We start from the raw sequence: 20,388 nt of genomic DNA, 5'->3' as shown, positions 1-20,388 counted from the left end.
ATCAAATAAAAGTAATACAAATTTTTCAGTATCGGAAATGTTTGAGAGTTTCTTCAATGGCACTGCTATTGCCTCGTTGCATGGCTGGGGAGGATTTATAAAAGCTAAAATTAAAATAGCAAACAAGTTTTCACTTTTAACAGTTTTGTATATTTGTAATTTAAGCACTAATTGTGTTATTAAAAAATTTGTAAAGAATTATCCACCTCGGTTGTATCATCCTTGATGTTGGTATCGTAAATGGACGAACGACGATTTCGTTTTACTGTTACATATGTTGGTAGCACGGAAAAATTGTTCCAGCAAAATTCGCTATTTAACCAAATTTAATGGACGTGAGTTCGAACGTGAACTGATTAGAATAAACGTGGATATTCGTGAGGCTATCTTCTATTGAAGAATCTACTAGTAACCCATAAAGAAAATGAGTGAACTCGTTTGGGGAATAAAAAATGGTGATTTGGAGCAAGTGCGGGATATCGTTGAGAATAAGGCAAATATAATACGTTAAATTATCTTTTTGCTTTCGTCGCTTTTTAATTGTCGGCTAAGCAAAAACGTCACAATAATACCTTTTTCGGCATTTGTTATTACATTCGCCAATCTTTATATAATTTGTTCTACATAAACAATTGCCGTTAATCGGTTGAAGTAACAATTGTAAAAATAAATTATATATTCTTTCTAAACACAAGATATATTTTCACCGGTGACCAAATATATATTAAATCATATAATGTCTGTTACTAGAATATTGATGTTAATCAAATGATCGATGGAAGGACACCACTGCATTATGCAGCTGATTATGGCCAAAGTGAAGTGGTCAGATACCTTTTGGAAAAAGGCGCAAGTGCAAATGTAAATATATTTTAAATGTTAAATTAGTACATGCAATCGCGACATAAGAGTTGTTTAATTTTTTCAATGATCTTTACACAAATTAATTTAAATATAGTTATTTACTTTTGAAATAATTTAATTTACAAGTAAGAAAGAAACAATATTTATACGACATGTATACAAAAGTAATGTATAAGTTATATAAGTAAATATAATATATTTGCAGGCTACAGACAAGCATGGTATAACAACACTATTAGCAGCAATTTGGGAAGGACATACAAATTGTGTAAAATTATTATTAGAAAAAGGAGCTAAACCAGATGGTTTAACGCCAGATGGAACCAGTTACTTAGATGCTGCCGAAAAAGATGAGATCAAACAGCTGCTTAAACTTCACTAGCACAAAGCCAAACAAAACACAGAGCGATAATTTTGTTATTTTAGTATTTTAATGTTCCTCATAGGAGTATCACGATTGCTTTGTTTTAATTTCTTGCATATAACTAGACTATCATATTTATGCACTTTAAATTAAAAGAATATAGATACACGAATGTAGTTTTATAATAATATATTGCACATCTGGAGCATATAATCATGAACTCATATTCTTACATGGTTATTCTTAGGGATTTGAAGTATGTATAATTTCAGCTTTAAAATAGTATGACAGGTTCTTTTATAAAACCAACAGGAACAAATTTATTTTTAAAGCATGTAATTACATATAGCAAAAGATATTTTGATACATTCGTAAGAAGCAGCATCGTATTTTAAATATTTGTTATTAATTTATAAATGTTACGAATTTTTTATACATTTTTTATAAACTACAATTGACACAATAATTCTGCTTTACTTTAATATTTTTGCGAGGGAGCTATAAATATACAAAATACTGAATGCTCGATTTAAGATATACGTACATAATTTAACTGAATTTCAAGAAAGACATGTATAAATTATAGAATGAGATTAAAGAGCTGTCTTTATGGTACTAATTACCTGACATGTCGTAAAAGGTTTTAAAGGTGTACAATAATCAAAAATAATAAGCCAATGCATCGTTGTTATGTATATCGTTGTATTTTATTAAACCCGAATTTATCATTTATTTATGATTCAATAACAATTATGATGTGTTGATGAATTTTCAAAGATAGTAACAATTTTCATAAATAAAGTTATTTATTCATTATCCGTGATTAAAAATATAAAAAAGAAATCTTGTGTTTTTATAGCTACATAAAATGTATTGTAATATTATATTAAAATGACCTCGTAAAGAAATATTACAAATTGTAAAACAAAATACAGTTTATTTCATTCCACAAGTCTGTTTTATTATCTTGTAAATTAACTTACATTTAAATGAAAAATATATACAACGAAAACATCAAAAATAATTTCTCCACAAATTATATACTCTTAAGTAAAAAATATACATAAAAAATGTTTACATCTATGGTACAATTATATAGAAAATAAATTGTCGTTACTACTAAAAATAATTGCGCACAAACATATCTTTTAATAATACACGATGTCGTTTATTTAATATTGTGTACAATTTAATACTGTAGAATATGTACTTAAGAAAAGAGAACTATATTTATAAATCCTAATTTTATTATTCCTATATAAAGTATTTCATACATTATAAAAGTCTACCTCTGCAATTTGATGCACCACACTTACATATGATAACTTTTCCTGGTATACTTCCAACATCATAGCTATAATTCCATGTTAATTCTTGACCCGCTCTAATATAATTTAAAGCAAAAAATGCCACCCAAGGAAATCTTACATCATGTGTGTCAACAAATACATTTTGCACAAAAACATTTGGATCGCAAGAATGCTAAAATATCAACAAAATTATTTTTACTTCGCACTCACATATTTATCATGTACTAAAATATCCATTAATTTTTATATCATAAGATAGGATCTGTTATATTACGGATTGACCGATTGATAATGACAATAAAGAATTGAACATATTTAATTAAAGCATGTCTTTCTTACATTTAGATAGCGTCCGATATTTCCAGTTGTTTTAGCATCCATTATATAAACAGCCTCATCCTCTCCGAAGAAATCTCTTACTGACTTAAATGTAGGTCTTTCTAATTGCGCTGGCTCTACTGTTGGATCGAATCTACTTGGCTCGCGTCTACCGCTCCTATTTTCTTCTTCGTCACTTATTGTGATCGTGTCTTGATCATTCGAACGATTCTCGTTAATAGAAGGTTTAGTCAGAATTTCAGAATTTTTGGTACTACTTCCATCTTCACTATTTTCTTCAGATCCATCATGATTATTGGTCTCGTCTCGTTTTCGTTTTCTAAGTCGTTTTCTAAAATGTTACAATTATATAGTAGCACTAGATTTATTGTTTCTATTCAATATACAATTTACATTATACAATACAATATTTTGTCTTTAAGCCATCCCTAAACTACAAATGCATATTCTACCATACCGACCATTGATGCATCAAATAATTTTTCCTTCTATTCCCAATAGCTTCCAAATTTCTTTTTACTTATTTTCCGCATTATAATTATTTTATCTAATTTATTACACAAATTTCGATATCTATTAATAATTAATCTTACCTAATAGAGGAAGGTTCTGTAGAATCTACATTAAAATTTACATATTTAGTAATATCAAAGTCTTCATCTGAATCATTGGCATTTGTTTTTGTGTTATCTTCATCATCACTTGTAATAGATTTCTTTTTATCTTCTGGAGTAGACAAAGGCATTTCTGGTTCAAGAACATCACTTTCATAGCCTTCCTTAATTCCTTCCACTACTTCAACATAATCCAATTCAGCAAGATATTCATCTCCATAATTTTTACCACCTTCATTGGCTCCCTATAGTATAAGAAAATATTAGAATGTTAGTATCTTTCTATTTAGCTTATATCGTTAATAATATTTTTTATTATATTCTGTTATAGTTACCTGTTCTGTAAGTAATCTACCAGCATATATACAAATAAAAGATCCAAGAGGAATATCATTTAGGCACCTTATGCCCCAACCTCGAGGAGCGGTTTTGAATACTTGTAGTTTTAATGTCAATGGATGTTGCACTACTCTATTGAGACAAGTTTTCACAGCACATTTGCATCCTGAATTACATTCGTAAATTCCAGTTGTTACTGGTTCAGGTAAACGTTTATACATGTAACCAACAGATGTGTTAGGTACTCTCCCTCCAAGAGTTGCACCTTGTATTGTTAATTGCCAACATTGACACTTTGTTTTATCCTGTAAAATAATAAAATAAATTGTAAACAAAGTTTTAATATAATTGATATTAAATATATGTTATCTCGATTAAGTAATCATACTTCACAATCATCTTCACAATCACAACTACATAAGAAATTTGGATCTAAATTAAGATTAACGCCTTCTGTTGGATCCCTTTGAGTGCTGTACCGTATAGTATCTGGTTGAGTGTGGTCTAGTTCATTGACACATGGTATTGGCACATTTTCTACGCCGTAACTGAGATCCTTAAAATTAAGAACATAATTTACTTATTAGATACAAATCATTAACAAAGTGCCACAATTTGAAATTTTTACTTACCTTTATATTAATGAAACACTTGTCCAAAACGAATTCTGCTAAACAATGTACCCAATAATCAAAATCAAAAAGATCAACGGACATTGGACTACCCGTTTTACGAAGATACTGATGCAACTCTTCCATATTTCGTAATCTAACACCACACGGTGCTTGATATAATGTAATTTTTTTGCCTTTGGGATATTTACAAAGTTGCCGGTTCCATCCACAAAGTAATGGTATTGAAAGAGGTGAATATCCTCTTAGATCATCAGGTGTAAAGGATATACCCTCTACGCACTGCGGACCACATTTATGTGGGACAAATTTCTTTGTCTGAATTTTATTTTGTGTCTGATAATACTGAAATAAATTGATAACATTGTTTCAAGTTATGAATTTTCACGATTCATTTTCAATTTTCTTGTAGAAATTATTTCAATTACTTTATCCCATGTACTTACAACTATGCTATGAGAAGGTTTTGTTTCTGTGGTAGGATTATATGTATTTGTATCTACAACATTTTGCTTCTTACTAGTACTCTTCCTAGCAACAGCACGCGTCTGTTGTGGTACAGTTGAAGTAGTTACACTTGTATTTTCACTTATTGCAATAGTCTGTTCTTTTTCTGCCTGAGAAATTCTTTCTTCTTCATTTTCTATATTTGATGTGTATTCTACGTAAGGTAAATTGCTTTTCTGGAATATTAGTAAATTTATTTTTTTCAATTATTTTTTATAAAAGTATAAAAGTAGACAATTTTATATACATTAGAAATAACAGGAAGTCGATGTCGACTTGGTGTATTAACAGATGCATGATGTCCTTGTTGCCTAGCATTGGCCTTTAAGAGTTCAAGATACAGGGGCCCTAATCTAGCAGAACCTCTATAGATCCATTCTGTCCTTCCATCAGCATCAAAATGCATTTGTACTAAACTTGCATCAACTTGTACTACCCTGGCAATCCACCATTTACCATTCCATTCTGTTTTTACTACTTGTCCCGTCTGTAACTTTACCATTGGCCTTTCAGGATACATCTCAATGTACTTTTTCACAAAATCTCGAGATTCATTAGGTATATCTTCCCAAACTTTGGAAGAAGATTCAGCAACTAAATAAATGTGTCTATGCTCAACATATTGAGCATATCCATCATCAAAGAATACCAAATACCTAATTATGAGAAAAGAAATATTCAACAGGTTGTGTTAGAATCAAATTTATAGATTTAAATCTTTATACAAGAAATATACCTATATTTATTTGTGGCTTTTGGTGGTTCAGCTATAACTCCGCTATAGAAATTACTAGATGAAACATCTCGGAAGACTGCAACTACTCGCGTACCAACTGGAATTATTACTTGACTAATTACAGAAGGTGCAGTTTGCTTGCCAAAAACGGACTTAATAACCGAATTGTACTTTTTTTGCAATAACTTCACACGACAGTGTAAAGGACTCTTTGAAACTACAGTTTGAACCTAATAAGTAATAAATAAAATATTAAACAATAATGTATTAAACTATTTTAACAAAATCAAAATAAAAATTTATTTATTAACCTTTCCCTTAATCCATGGCATAAGTGGGTGCTTCATAATATATACAATGGCATCCACATCTATTTGTGGTCTTACAAGTGGACCAGTTGGAGGTAAGTCCAATGCTATAATTTGTTTATTGTCTTGTTCAATAGGTAGAATCTCAGGTTGACTATCCTGTAATAAAGCAGGTGAGACGCGTACTTGGGTAACTTTTTTCGTTGCCACCAATGGATAAGAAACATTATCCATAGATACATCATCGATTTGAAGCTCTTGAAGCATTTGAATTTGTGGTCTGAATTCATCATATAAACTATTACGTAATGTATCCATAGTACGCATTAGATCTCTAACTGTTCTGTCCAAAACTTCATTCTCTTCTGTTTCAAAAAATTATATCATGTGATCTTATACATGTATAATACGTATATGTAAATATATATTCTGCAAAATAATGGTGTACCATTTATATTATCCAATTGTTCTTTTAATACACTGTGTGCTTCCTTGATTTGATAGTCAACATCATACTTTGTAAGAATATTTTTTAATGTGCTGCCAAACATTTCCTCTATACCAACAAGCATTTCTTCAGATAAATACTTTTCTGTAATTGAATTTAATCTGACACTGATCAATAACTTAAACATATATTATTGGTACGATGTAAGAAAATTTTAATCTCACCTTCATCATGCACATCTTTCTTTCTTTCATCATCTGAATCATCACTGTCAGATATTTCAACTTCCATTGTATGATCCGGAAATTCACATTTTAATAATGGTTTATGATCCACAAAAGCTGTGACTAATTGCTATAAATATTAATATCACATTATAACTATTAAATAATGTTCAATGTTGTTACAATAATGTACTAGGAGCATAGGAATAAGTATTTTTAAAAAAAAATACCTTTTGATGGTCTAATGAAGCAGTGAAACATTTCTTGCATATCATACGTTTTTTTTTCTTTTCTGTATTTACTCCATAAAAAGCACATGCAAATGAAGGTGCTACTTTCATATCCAGTCCAGAAGAACATTGGAAATTTATACAAGTACTGTTATAAATTTTCGGACTTTTATTTTCTTTCGTATTGTCCTCCGTTGCTTCTTCATCCGATACAAGCTCTATAACTTCCATTCTATATAACGTTAATAATAATATCATAATTACCTTGCAATTAATTTTAAAGAAAAAGAGTAAAATAAAGTCTTGTTTATTTACCAATCACAGTTAAATATAAAGATATAGGTTATGACCATAAGTTAAGATAGAGGTTAATTATTTTAAATATAAAATGCTACTATTTATTAAAACGAAAACTTTTATGTCAATAACAAATAACTTAATTTTAAAAAATGATTTAACATATTCTCCCAATAAAATGTATTCTCCTACCTGGCAGTTTTTTGAAATTGGTTTAATTTTAATTTATATAAAAGTGTTTCAACATCTCACGTTACACTAATCTTACACAACTGATTTTACTGACTTATACCATGAATAATTAAATGTTTTTAACTTTAATAACTGACCTTTTTTGCCTATTTTATTTACATTAGAGCAAAACAAGTTAGCCGGTTAAATCGATGCTTCTTATCAAAAGAATCAGAAAGATTGTATATAGAGAGAATATGTAATGTTTTGTAAATTTCAAAAAATGAAATTTCCGATACATAATTTTAAAACAATTTACTATACTTCTGAAAAAATAAATGAACTTTGCAAAGAAAGTGTTAAGAATACATAATTATTAATTATAAGTTTAATTAAACAAAATATAATTTTAGTGATACAAAGTAACACTAATTGTTTATAATTGTCACAAAATTTCAATATTTGATCTTAAATTTTACACAAAGAAAATTACAAATTTGTTAAATGATACTGTTAATACAGTAATAAAATATGACTTAAAAATTTATATATATGGAAAATCTAGAATTAATATATTTATAATAATAATAGTAATAATATATATTTGATACATATTTTATATGTATGTTACAATATGTTAAATTTTAAACAAAATGTTTAGTAATGTCATATTTTAAGGGATATTAAATTGCACATTAGATAATATATAAATAGCAACGCTTTATTGTTGCCTCTAAGAGAGTATAAAATGAACAGAAACATTAAAAATGCACAAGTCTTGAATATTTCTTTTATTTTTATTTTATCATATTCAATCAATATGTATTGTATCTACCTAGCCATTAGTATATTTAAAAATCACAGTCTTAGTTGAAGAATTGACAGCAGAAAATACTATCTGTATCCTATCCATATAGTAGATGTTTACAATGTACATAGTTTGTTTCTGCATACATACACGTTGTATGTATCCTATACGAATAATTATGTATAATGTGTTATGTACAATAGCTTGGATTATGTTGATCTACACTTTCCATTGGTATGCACTATTGTGCGTAATTGATAGCATTCTTTGCCCAATTTCCATCAACAAAGAACTTTTTGTTCATGTAGAAGTGCGTGTTTGAATACACTATGAAAAAGCAATTAGAATAAAACGAAATCGTAATTTGTAAGGAAGTCCTTACAACAGATTTTTATGCATAAAATATAATAATTTTGTATATACAATGTGATCTAATATGACATTTTTAATTATATAAAAAATACAAAAAGATTCAAATATATTTTAGAAAAAAAGTTTCTTGTAGAAATAAATTATTGCTTCAGGATATTTTTGCAAGTAGACATCAAGATTGTAATCACTTTTCTTGTATGTCCTAATAACGTACTTAATTTATACACCAGTGGGTATACTCTTAGATACCAGTACTTAATGTAATATGAAATATCCAAAAACAATATCCTTTCTAGATTGATCTATAATGAAATATACCATTTTACTCGATAAAACCATTTTTGTATTGCAAGTTGAATAATCTTCAAGGAATTATTAGTATATATTACAATATTTAGTGGTATATGTTCATTATGATCCTCATGTGTGCATATGTATTAGAATTGTCAGCTTTGTTAAAATATCCAAAAGAAATCATAAAAATTACAGATTAATTAATGAACAATTAATTATTTGTTCTATAAATTATGGAAATTAGGCATTACATAATTTTCAAAGGCTACTCTCACTTGGCTAACTAATCAAATAATTTGTTCATACAATTAAAAACAGAAGTAAGTTTACTTACGTTTTGATTTAAATAATATTAACGTATTTTCGGTTTCTTTAAACCATTATAATATTATTAAGATATATAAAGTCAATATGTACACATTTTTATAGGAAAATTTATAATAAAATATATTGTAAGAACATTCATGTATTAACAAAGATCCAATTCAGAATATTAAAAATAGTTAACTCAAATAGAATAGCCTGTATAATGCACATTTCAGAAATATCTGAATAGTACGTATCATGTATATACATTAAATTTCGTTATTTACATAAGTGCAGAAGTACCATTACTTCCAGTAGACTCAAATTAACCCACGATTAAAATTGGAAAACAGAAAATGTACCAATACAAGAAGTACAATATGCTATGTAATTCTGCTTGCAAAATACAGCTTATATTTAACATATAAATTATTTTTTTCATTATACTTTTGCATATATTTTAAAATATAAAAAGATATATTTAAAAGATTCAACATAAAATATAATATATAAGCTTGTTGAAGTAAAAAACGAAATGATTGAAGTATTATTTTCAAGTGATTTGTATTGAAAATACTTAAGCAATGATATGATGATTTTCAATATTAACATGCAAGTAAAAAAAGGCATAATGTATATAAGTTGTATTCTGCAAAGTGCACATAGTAACTTGCACTATCGACAAAAAACTTTTCTTTACTTATTTTTTGTTTTGTTTACTTTATAAATAAGTAAATTTAGAAAAATATCTTGTTTACATTATGTCAATTAAATCTCCTATTTCTTTCGTACGCGACACTAATATAATGTCTTTTATCTAATCATTGTAACATAATAATAAGAATATGTGCCAGCCTAGTTACAATTTCATCTTGCGTTAACTAGCGATTACTATGGATGCTCATATCTTCTTTTTGTTTTTAGAGCATGAATAGTACAATATATACCCTTCATGCTCAACAATATAAAAGCAACTCAACTCTTTGGTTACACGAGGAGAGCTATATTGCATACTTTCCTTTTTAAAGTGTGACAATTAAATGCTTCATAAGCAAAATCAATGGAAACTACACTTCCCCTATACCAATGCTTTGTGGTTTCAGTTTCGTAAAATCGTTGATAATGAAATTATTAAGGAAATACTATTCGCTCATAAATTGCAATAAACGCAATATATGATTTTAAAAAAGAAAGATATACAATCGTAACTCAGTCTGTGTAGTTTTTGAATTATAAACCACAATAATGTGTTTGCACTATATAAAGATTATGTATAGATTTCTAGCTACTAAAATTAAATTACCTAACAAAGTGGTATTTGTACCAGAAATAAGAAGGCAATTTTTACAGTCCCAATTAACATAAAAAACAGAAAAATTTCAACATTTGTAGGAGGAATATTTACACACATGGAATATAGACCATGAAATTAAAATTGTTTGCAATGGCAATCGAATAAATATAGTAAATCCCATATAAAACATCCCCACTACAGTACAAAGACATGTATCATGAAAATGCTTGCCATCTAATCCGGTACAAAAGATGCTTTTCCTTTAACTATGCTAAAAAGGGCACCCGATGATGATTTAAACAGTAAATTATGAATTTACTATCTATAAACTTCTAACATGAAGACAAACATTCTACAAAAAGGAATGGTGTGTGATGTACATTACGATTAAACTTTCATGAAAATCGTCCTGTTTTGTTAATACTTAAATTGTTTAAAAATAGCAGAACATCGTCTTGTTTGCGTAAGGATATTAAAGTCCTCCAAGACTTTAAAAGAAGTCTTTAGTAGAACATTTCCGTTTCAACTTCATATTATGCACAAGTAAACGTAAATTTTTCCTTTTTTCGATTTATACGATAAAACAAAAAAAAGGAGACGAACATTCAAAAGTGAAGCACACTGAATGTTACACATATGAATGTATCAATATAAAGAATGGTATGCTTAAAGTACCGCTCGTATGTATGCAGCATGCATGTGCAATACTGTAATGAGTGGTGTGTGTGGCACCAGGAATGTAACGTAACATATAAGACAACATTATATTATATGCTGGTTGTCGTCAAACGGTAATGCACGAGATAAGCTGCTGACAAAGTTGACTGTACTGCAATTGGTCCCCACTAATTCTTCGCATTTTAATGCCTTTTACTTCTTTTTCTTCGGATTCACATACTCTAAGTTCGATTTGAACACCACCTGGATATTCTAAACTGAGCCCACTACCTTTCACTTCTTCTCTATTGAAGATAAATCCCTTCGGTGGGGCTCTTGCATCTATAATTTGTTTCACACGGCCCAATATAGCTTCGGAATTCAATCTACTCGATTCATCCGATAAAGTGACTTCAACTTCCGTAGGTATTGATGTATTTAGTGGCCTACCGATACCTCGTGTGATACTGGGTCTCGAAGGGTCGCACGGTTCTGAGATGATAAAACTGGGAAGAGGATTGTAATGAGGTAACGAGTCTTCAAGTGAATCAGGTGATGGAGATGGCGAGGGTGAACAACTGATAAGCGTTACTTGTCCCCCAAGATCTGTTATAGATATCTGAGGTGGCACCTATAACAAATATTAATCATTACATTCTAATACGTTACACTTTCACAAAAATACTTAAAACAAATTGTAAATTTTATCACTTTAAAAATTATAATAATTAAATATTTTTTATATAATTTATATAATTCTTCACTACTTTATAAGTACATATAATAATTAAATAATAATATATCTACAATATGTACATATCCTGCAAAGGCAAATGGAAAATAACCAGAAAAGTCTTTAAAATACTATTCTTACCTTCTTTAGAAAATAATATCAATCGCTTAAGTGACACTTAAAAATTACTTACTCTTGGTAATTCTACAGGATGTTCCTCCTGAATCATGTCCAAAGCTGGACTATTACTAGGTGAATAACTAACTGGTGTTGTAGCTGGCGATCTATGATGCCTTAATGGACTCAAATCTAATGGTGTTGCTGGTGGTTGTGTTGGAGTACCATGAACAATGCTTCCCTGTACTGTTGCTGTAGTTAATCCACTTAAACCTATTAATAAAATAAATTATATCTGTGAAATATTATAAAAATTGAAATAAACCATTTCTAATATTTATAAGAAACATTATTGAATCAAAGATTGTCTATTGAAATTATTCAATGTATTCAATAAAAATGATCAATAAAAATGTTTATTGTATTCAATGAATTACAAATGATTACAAATTTATAAACATCTAAAGTAAGAAATACCTTGCGTGATGGCTGCCACTCCTCTTTCATGTACAGGTGATCCAGGTATACTTGCAGGACTATGTGATGGAGACGCTAACCTTTGCAGTTGCTGATATTCTTGTTGAAGTGCCTGAATTCCGGGTCCAGACGGACCTGAACCCTCTGATGCTCTCCGAACAGGTGAGTACCTTTCTGTGGCAACATGAGTACTTGGTTCCTTATATGAATCTCTGTTACCTACTGAAAACAATAAAAGAGAATATTATGCTATGTACATACTAAATTGTGCATAATACATTTGTACACATTATACAATGTACATAAGCATATAACTAGTGTTAATAGTGAATATATAGAACATAAAACAAATTTTTCCTAGTTATGCAAAATGCAAAAAAAAATCCGCACAAGAATTACCAGTGCTAGTGTGGTATGAAGAAGTCTTCCTGTGATGTGGAAGCGTTGATCCTCTAAGGTGAGTTGGTAAGAGCAGTGATGGGAGGTAAGCTCTATTCATCCTAGCTTCCACCTCCATAACCATTTCCGGATTTATAACTACATGCATATTACCAACCAACGAGGCATGGCAGAGCAGTGGACACAAAAAAACCATGCAAAATCAAAAATAAAATCAAATGAAACACTATATGAATGCTAAAATCAAAAGATATTAAAAAAGAACATATAAATAAAGTGCACATTTGTGTTGTATTAAGAAAATACAATTATATCTAATATTAAAACCTAATATTTTTGAAGATATATTTACATATAATATGCAATAAATCAGAATATTAAAAAGATTATAATCCTTATTGAAAATGCGTAAATATATGTCATATATATAAATAAATATGGTATACAAATTAAATTGAATATACAATCATTATGTTTATATATTACAAAAAATATTGTATTAAATATTAATAGTAAAAGTTATGTCTTTTTTTCCATCAGTATGCAATTTACTGACTAAAAACTTTTACTAGTATCAAAAAACGATTTATTTTATTTCTTATAAAAAGAAAACATTTTTCATGCAATATAACACTATAAAAAAGAAAACATTAATGTACAAATACTGCAAGAGCAAAGAAATACGAACAAGGCACAATAATCATACTTACAGCTTTAAAAACGAAGAAATATAGCAAGCTTTTTAAACTAACTGATATAGCAAATCATAATAATCAAATCTCACTGAGGTGATATGAAATATGATGTAATAAAGTGCACCGATAATGTGCACGCGAATACCTGAAAGATATAATAGTACCTGGTCTTTGCATGACGGCAGTAAGACCACTTCGTCTTCTTCTATCACTTCCACTTCCACTATTATTGCCATTTGTATCTCCACTTCCACTATTGACGCCTACATTTAATGACTGAGCACATGGTACAAGTGTTGGACTTCCACTTTGAATCTATAAATGATATAAAGTTTATTTTAAAATTATCTATGAATAGTTTTTAATATTTTTACTATTCCTCTTACAGGTTGTAAATGTTCTCTACTGCCCGGTTGACTCCAATTTCCGTCGTCTCCACCACCAGAACTATTGCTATGTTGTTGATAGAAGACATGAAGATTAGCTCCACCATCTGAAGCTCTTCTTCCGAAACTTCCCGCTATGATCAAACAAATATTTATTAAAAACAGAAAGAATAAATAATCAGAAGCATTTAAATAATTTATTATGTTACTTACTTGCTCCCATAACAGGAGGTGGCTTTAACAAGTGTTGATCCTTGATTTGAAAGTTTTGAGGAGGTTGATGTTTAACTAAAGGAAGATTTAATGGCAGATTTGTATGAGGTAACACCTGAGGATCAGTGTTATTACACTGTAGTATAGGAAGGAGTCGCAGTGCTGGATCCCCTGACGTATGATTATAATTATATGGATATTGTGTTGGTGGCTGATGTGCTGTATCACCAGGTCCAACAGTATGTCTTCTTGTTGTGTGATAAGGTGTGCCAGGCGTTAGTTGCATTCCACTCCTTTCTTCCGCTTCTGCTTCTGTATCGCCATACTTTTCACAAAAAAAAATCCAAAAAATTATAAGATAACTTTAATATTTACATAATTCAAATAAAATTATTTATAAATATTACCTTTTCTAATTGATGTGCTCCATCAGGAGCATAATCTCCTGGTATAGCTTGAATACTGGGTAAACTAGGCATTGTTGGTTCTAATCGATCGACAAGAAGATTGTATATTGCTGATACATGATCGAAAGCATTCCCTTGAACTGCTTTTAATAATGTGTCTGCACTGAGTCCTGGTAATCTTAACATATTTTCTATTACTAACTGATTTAGCTGTAGTGGCACATTTTCAGAATTACACCTACAAATACATGATTAAACAATCTCACAATATGACATTTTTAATTTGTTCCTCATAAGTGTAATGTATTATCATTAACATTTCTATGTACCCTCCTGGTTCAGGTTCTGTTACACCATCTCCGCCCATCCAGGAGTGTGCTAAAATCTGTGAGATACTTAAACGTCGTTCTGGTTCTACTACCAACATATGTCTAATCAGTTTTTCGCATTCTATAAAAATAAATACGTTATTAAAACACATGTAAAGATGCAGAATGAATTACAAATATATAAAAAAATTATCTATAGCACAATATTTTATACCTGCAGACATAAAAAATGGTATTCTAAATTTCCCTGAGATTACTACGGAGCGTAGTAGTTGCATTGTAGGACCATCGAATGGCAATGCACCACAAACCAATACATACAAAACAACACCAAGGCTCTGAAATCAATTACATGTATCAGACTCTTTACACTGAATATTTAGCATTTCTATGAGATACCTTACATGCACTAAAATTATAATGAATATACATTTCTATACATGGTAGTACAGAACTACTGTAGAAATCAATACTTTAATACATTGTAACATACCCATACATCAGCCCGTGGGCCATCATACTGTTTTCCTTCAAAAATTTCAGGAGCAGCATATGGTGGTGATCCACACCAAGTGCTAAGTGGAACACCTGGAGTGTATTCATTACTAAATCCAAAGTCTGCAAGTTTTATATTATTGTCTGCATCAAGTAGTAAATTCTCAGCCTAAAATAATAAAATATAAAAATATATATAATTGTATGAAAATAACTTTATTTTTCTAAACTTTAATATTTCAATATACACAAAGGGATATGTATTTAAACCTTAAGATCTCGATGAACGACTCTTTGTTGATGGAGATAACGCACAGCAAGAACAATTTGACGAAAAATTCTTCTTGCTTCTGGTTCTGGCATTCTTCCATTTCGTACAAGATGATCAAATATCTCTCCTCCAGGAGCATATTCAGTAACTAAATATATCATCTTTTCTGTCTCCATTACTTGATATAACCTTATGATATGCGGATGCCTTAATCGTTTCATTATATGTACTTCGCGAAAAATTTTAGCCAAATTTTCCTCATTCAATTTTGTTTTATCTATTATTTTAATAGCCACCTGTAACAAAAATATGATTATATATGTAATATTAATTTTAATGATTAATAAATGTAAATTTTAATGATATAAATAATTTATATTACAAATAATGTAATTTATATCACAAAAATTTAATATTGATATATTATGTGGTCTAATTAAATACTATTAAAAGAATAAACATTTAACGCTATACAATTAAACAACTGAAATGAAATAATAAAACATGTACATATTTCAAATTTCATCAAAACTTTGGACTCTTACAAATACATTTAACATATTAAAAAAGAGTAATAAAGTTATCAGTAATATACTTGTTACTCATTAAAATGAGTTTTAAACACTGTTTAAAACATAAGAAAACTATTAAATTAAAAAATTCTACTCTTCCTCATATACTTATTGCTTCATTCTACGAGTTAAGCATATTGTGTTATTAACAAATTATTATTTGATATAAGTAACATTTAAATTGATTCTTGCATAAACAGAAAAGAATATACAAAGAGAAAAAAGCGACACAAACCGAATGTAAAGTAAAACAAAATATTGAATACATAGATATGTATCACGTATATAAATGTTTATACAAACTAACGCGTAATATTTTCATTTTTATTCTTATAACAATATTGAACCTGAAATAACTGGTAATAATTTGAAAAACATCGAAGAAACATATTTCAATCGATGTAGCAGTGTCTGTTGGTAATATCGGTTTGCGAAACATTCTTTGAGCTTGTAGGTCCCCTTATACCATGACATCTTGTTGTTACATAGAAAGTCATTTAAAACCGTAAAATAAGGCAAAATTTACGTGTCTACACCGTTATCCGAAGATATAACGACAAAATGACGGATTCCGTGTTTGTGAGAAAAATGTCTTAACAGCGGTCTTACCTTAGATTTTGTTACGATGTGGGTAGCCATTTTAACAACGGCAAAATTTCCCTTGCCAATAGTTTTCTCCAGCTCATAATAACCAACACGGATAAGTTTGTTGACAGAAAATTCCTGCGAAACCTCATTGTGCGACGTCGTCGCGGATGCCATTTTTTAATCACTTGTCTCGCTCAACTCGTTACCAATCACTTACTGCTTAGTACATTAATGTTTCCGATAGAGGTGCCACTAGACATTCGATGCCTCTGCCATCTAACGAGACAATTCAAATTAAAAAAATGTTCGCGCACAAAAAATCGAGCGGTATCATCAACTATAATGAAAATACCAAAACGACTTTTAATATAAAACGACTTATAATTATCCAACAAACAAGATGTGTAAAAAGGATTTGTAATTCTCTTTATTTCTAGATCGAATATTATTTGTTTACTTTTTATACAGTCACGAGATAACTTTAGCAATTTCTGTCAAACTTACCACCAGAGGGCTATTGATTCTCACAAGTTCTCAATGATCACATAATTTTTTCAAATAGCGGAATCTTTTTAATTTTAAACATCGGTTCATTTAAGATAATATCTATTAAATTAAATTGCTAATCAGTAAAACGGAGTGTGATCATCTAAATGAAAGTGCAACATTTTTTTTCTATTCCCATTTTCCTATTCCAAACATTTATTTCAATAGTTATAAAGTAACAAGTCTTATACAGCACACCAATGTAAATAAATATTTTCTATGATATATAATTTATATAAATTCAGATTCATTAATCTATTCTTTTAAGTTCACGATAAATCTTAAATACACCACTCTTAATTAGTTTATATTTATACGAAAACATATTTAAATGTGTTTCTTCTTTAAAATAAATCGAGCTTTCTATCAAATGGTTGTTGCTTTTGATGAATTCTTCAGATATAAAATTTACAGATATGAAATACATTAAATGTTGATCGCATTTTTGATCAAGAGAATCAACGAAAACTTTTTATGAAGTTGTATTCTATTACATCTAATTCTGTGTCTTCTATGGTTGTAAAAGTGGGTTGCTTTCATATCGTTGCTATACTCACAGTATACACCGCGAAAACTGTTACGTAGACAAAAACAGATTGAGAAGGATTGCCAAAAATTTTGTTTTGAGCAAAATGCGATAATTAAAAATTGAATTGTTCTAACGAATATAACGTAATTGATTACTTAATTATAACCAGCAATGTGAAAATATTTATTAAATGATCAAACACCTTTCATATATTAAAAAAAAACATACATCTTAAAAAATGGAAGAAAGTTCGGTTTTATGGATGCTTTCCTTGGTAATGCTAATTGGTTCCTGTATAGCTGGATCCTTGCCGTTAGTCATGAATTTATCCGAGGTAATCTGTGTTTCCTTGCATGATAGACAAAAAGCTAAAAGATGATTTTTATCTATCATTTTCTGTAATTGTCATGCGCTTGAACTACTGGTTACAGATCCTACAAAGAACTCCATGATCATGAACATCATGAACCTTTAATCTTTCTAGGATAAATTACAACTGGTTTCGATACTTGGTGCTGGACTTCTTGTAGGCACTGCGCTAGCTGTAATTATACCTGAAGGTATAAGAATATTATTTACTGGTGGAAGTAACAGTGACCAAGGATTTCACAGTTAGTATCTTATAATAATTCAATTAAATTACAATAGTGTTTATAACAAATTAATTATTATATTTAATAAAAATAAAATGTTGTATTTTTGTTATATAAAAAGTATTAAATAGTACATTTATATCTTTAATTGACGAATTTCTTGAATGTTTTAGTTTCATATAAGAAACTGCATAATTTTTACAACTAAAGTGTTTGAGAGCTTTAGTTTTAATGTTGTTTAATTTTAATGTCATTTATTATTGTTGATGTTTATCTTTTTAGATGATCCTCACTCCTTAATAGGCATTAGTTTAATACTTGGTTTTGTATTTATGCTTCTGGTTGATCAGTGCTCAGCTAGAAGAAGTGGAGGAAGAGAAAGGAGTGTTACTGCTACTTTGGGCCTTGTAGTTCATGCAGCAGCTGATGGAATAGCATTAGGAGCTGCTGCAACTACATCGCAGGCTGATGTAGAATTAATTGTATTTTTAGCAATAATGCTACATAAGGTAAACACAATGAAATTGTGTAATATTCCTTATATAGAATATGTATAATATTCCTTATAGAATATATATAATATTCCTTATAGGACATATATAATATTCTTTATAGGATATATATATATATATAATATTCTTTATAGGACATTATACAAATTTATAGTTTATGTGAAATAAATAAGTCAAAAATGTTTATAGGCACCTGCTGCATTTGGTCTTGTATCATTTTTACTTCATGAAGGAGTAGATAGAAAAAGAATAGGTAGACATCTTTTGGTATTCTCTTTTGCTGCACCTTGCCTTGCTCTTGTAACATATTTTGGTATTGGAAAGGTAAATTGTTGTAAACTTAACAAAATTTAGTTAATATAATTTGTATATCTTTAATGTTTTAAATGTTAATACAAAATTGTTGTATTTTTCTTAGGAAGGGAAGGAAACACTTAGTAATGTCAATGCAACTGGCTTGGCAATGTTATTTAGTGCAGGTACATTCCTATATGTTGCAACTGTGCATGTGCTACCAGAATTAATGACAAGAAATAACAACTACACACATCTACCAATTGCAGAAAATGTGACAGTGTCTTCTTCTGGACTTAAAGTTAAAGAAATATTAGTTTTAGTGGTAGGTTCATTTCTGCCTGCATTAATTACAACTGGTCACCATCATTGACAAAGTATCATACAAAACAATGCATCTATGTTTTTACTGTGAATAATATAAACTGTCCCCTTCATTAAAGGGTATAATTTTTTACAAATTCCATGATTTTAGACAAAAGTCATGGAGATATCTAAAAAATTTGTCAATTTAGATATCCTTTTTAATATTAATCAAGCAATGTACTTTTATGTATTGTATATAACTGTAGAAAAGGCATATCGTAAATATTATACATTTGTATAAATTTGAAAATAGAAGTATAGGATACAAGACTATGTACAATAACGAAAACATTTTTAATAAGTTTCCATTCTTCAGTGATACTTCATAAACTTTATAGGTAAATGCAATTTTTGATACAAAACCTAAATTTAAATGTCTTTTTTTTTTTCATATTATTCCATGTTGTTACTGTTACAGTCTATTTTTCAAAAGTATGTAAATAGTACTTCTCAATAACTATGATTTATATTGTTATGTATCAGTACTTGAACAATATACATATGCACATTGATAACATCAAAATTATATAAAACAAGAAAAGTTTTAATATTTATAAAATTTGTTTTTTGAAATATGTGATCATGGAACTATGATTTTTACGAAAAGCATAACTTATATTTTCTACATTATTATTTTCATGTTATCACAGTATAGTTATAAGAACAACATTATACATATAAAGTATAATCATTTCTTTATAAATATACAAGTATTTCAATAAAAATGACATTTGATGTATACCCTTTTTTTA

At 29.0% G+C, this 20,388-nt stretch overlaps 4 protein-coding genes across 7 annotated transcripts; 2 read left to right on the top strand and 2 right to left on the bottom strand.

Moving 5' to 3' along the window:
• Positions 1–282: 282 nt before the first annotated feature.
• LOC143144629 (myotrophin homolog) lies at positions 283–1,923 on the top strand. The gene is made up of 3 exons (XM_076307231.1): positions 283–493; positions 751–861; positions 1,070–1,923. Exons 1-3 carry the CDS (start codon positions 425–427, stop codon positions 1,244–1,246), a joined length of 357 nt encoding a protein of 118 aa, XP_076163346.1. The 5' UTR covers positions 283–424; the 3' UTR covers positions 1,247–1,923.
• Positions 1,924–2,340: 417 nt separating this feature from the next.
• On the bottom strand, positions 2,341–7,651 carry Egg (SET domain bifurcated histone lysine methyltransferase eggless). Of its 2 annotated transcripts, none has more exons than XM_076307229.1 (14): positions 7,542–7,651; positions 6,916–7,147; positions 6,686–6,815; positions 6,462–6,605; positions 6,017–6,378; positions 5,706–5,935; positions 5,217–5,625; positions 4,909–5,145; positions 4,463–4,807; positions 4,219–4,386; positions 3,827–4,135; positions 3,471–3,736; positions 2,878–3,208; positions 2,341–2,710 (listed from the first exon to the last, which is right to left on the bottom strand). In XM_076307229.1, exons 2-14 carry the CDS (start codon positions 7,144–7,146, stop codon positions 2,504–2,506), a joined length of 3,369 nt encoding a protein of 1,122 aa, XP_076163344.1. In that variant the 5' UTR covers position 7,147; positions 7,542–7,651; the 3' UTR covers positions 2,341–2,503. The 2 variants fall into 2 exon arrangements, with proteins under 2 accessions (XP_076163344.1, XP_076163343.1); XM_076307228.1 differs by lacking the exon at positions 7,542–7,651 and adding an exon at positions 7,405–7,504.
• A 508-nt stretch (positions 7,652–8,159) lies between these two features.
• LOC143144665 (serine/threonine-protein kinase SIK3) lies at positions 8,160–16,970 on the bottom strand. 2 transcript variants are annotated; one of them, XM_076307306.1, is made up of 13 exons: positions 16,818–16,970; positions 15,636–15,932; positions 15,364–15,534; positions 15,085–15,208; positions 14,871–14,991; positions 14,542–14,779; positions 14,135–14,459; positions 13,922–14,055; positions 13,700–13,850; positions 12,841–12,978; positions 12,442–12,663; positions 12,041–12,237; positions 8,160–11,745 (listed from the first exon to the last, which is right to left on the bottom strand). In XM_076307306.1, exons 1-13 carry the CDS (start codon positions 16,968–16,970, stop codon positions 11,242–11,244), a joined length of 2,775 nt encoding a protein of 924 aa, XP_076163421.1. In that variant the 3' UTR covers positions 8,160–11,241. The 2 variants fall into 2 exon arrangements, with proteins under 2 accessions (XP_076163421.1, XP_076163422.1); XM_076307307.1 differs by lacking the exon at positions 12,841–12,978.
• Positions 16,971–17,895: 925 nt separating this feature from the next.
• Positions 17,896–20,061, top strand: Zip102b (Zinc/iron regulated transporter-related protein 102B). Of its 2 annotated transcripts, none has more exons than XM_076306702.1 (5): positions 17,896–18,205; positions 18,356–18,482; positions 18,747–18,973; positions 19,166–19,300; positions 19,395–20,056. In XM_076306702.1, the coding sequence occupies exons 1-5, from the start codon at positions 18,110–18,112 to the stop codon at positions 19,641–19,643; spliced, it is 834 nt and encodes a 277-aa protein (XP_076162817.1). In that variant the 5' UTR covers positions 17,896–18,109; the 3' UTR covers positions 19,644–20,056. The 2 variants fall into 2 exon arrangements, with proteins under 2 accessions (XP_076162817.1, XP_076162818.1); XM_076306703.1 differs by having other exon boundaries at positions 17,897–18,205; positions 18,303–18,482; positions 19,395–20,061.
• The last annotated feature ends 327 nt before the right edge of the window (positions 20,062–20,388 follow it).

This window comes from Ptiloglossa arizonensis, chromosome 3, assembly GCF_051014685.1.
Source record: "Ptiloglossa arizonensis isolate GNS036 chromosome 3, iyPtiAriz1_principal, whole genome shotgun sequence".
Taxonomy (NCBI): domain Eukaryota; kingdom Metazoa; phylum Arthropoda; class Insecta; order Hymenoptera; family Colletidae; genus Ptiloglossa; species Ptiloglossa arizonensis.
This window is presented reverse-complemented; position numbering and strand designations above follow the sequence as displayed.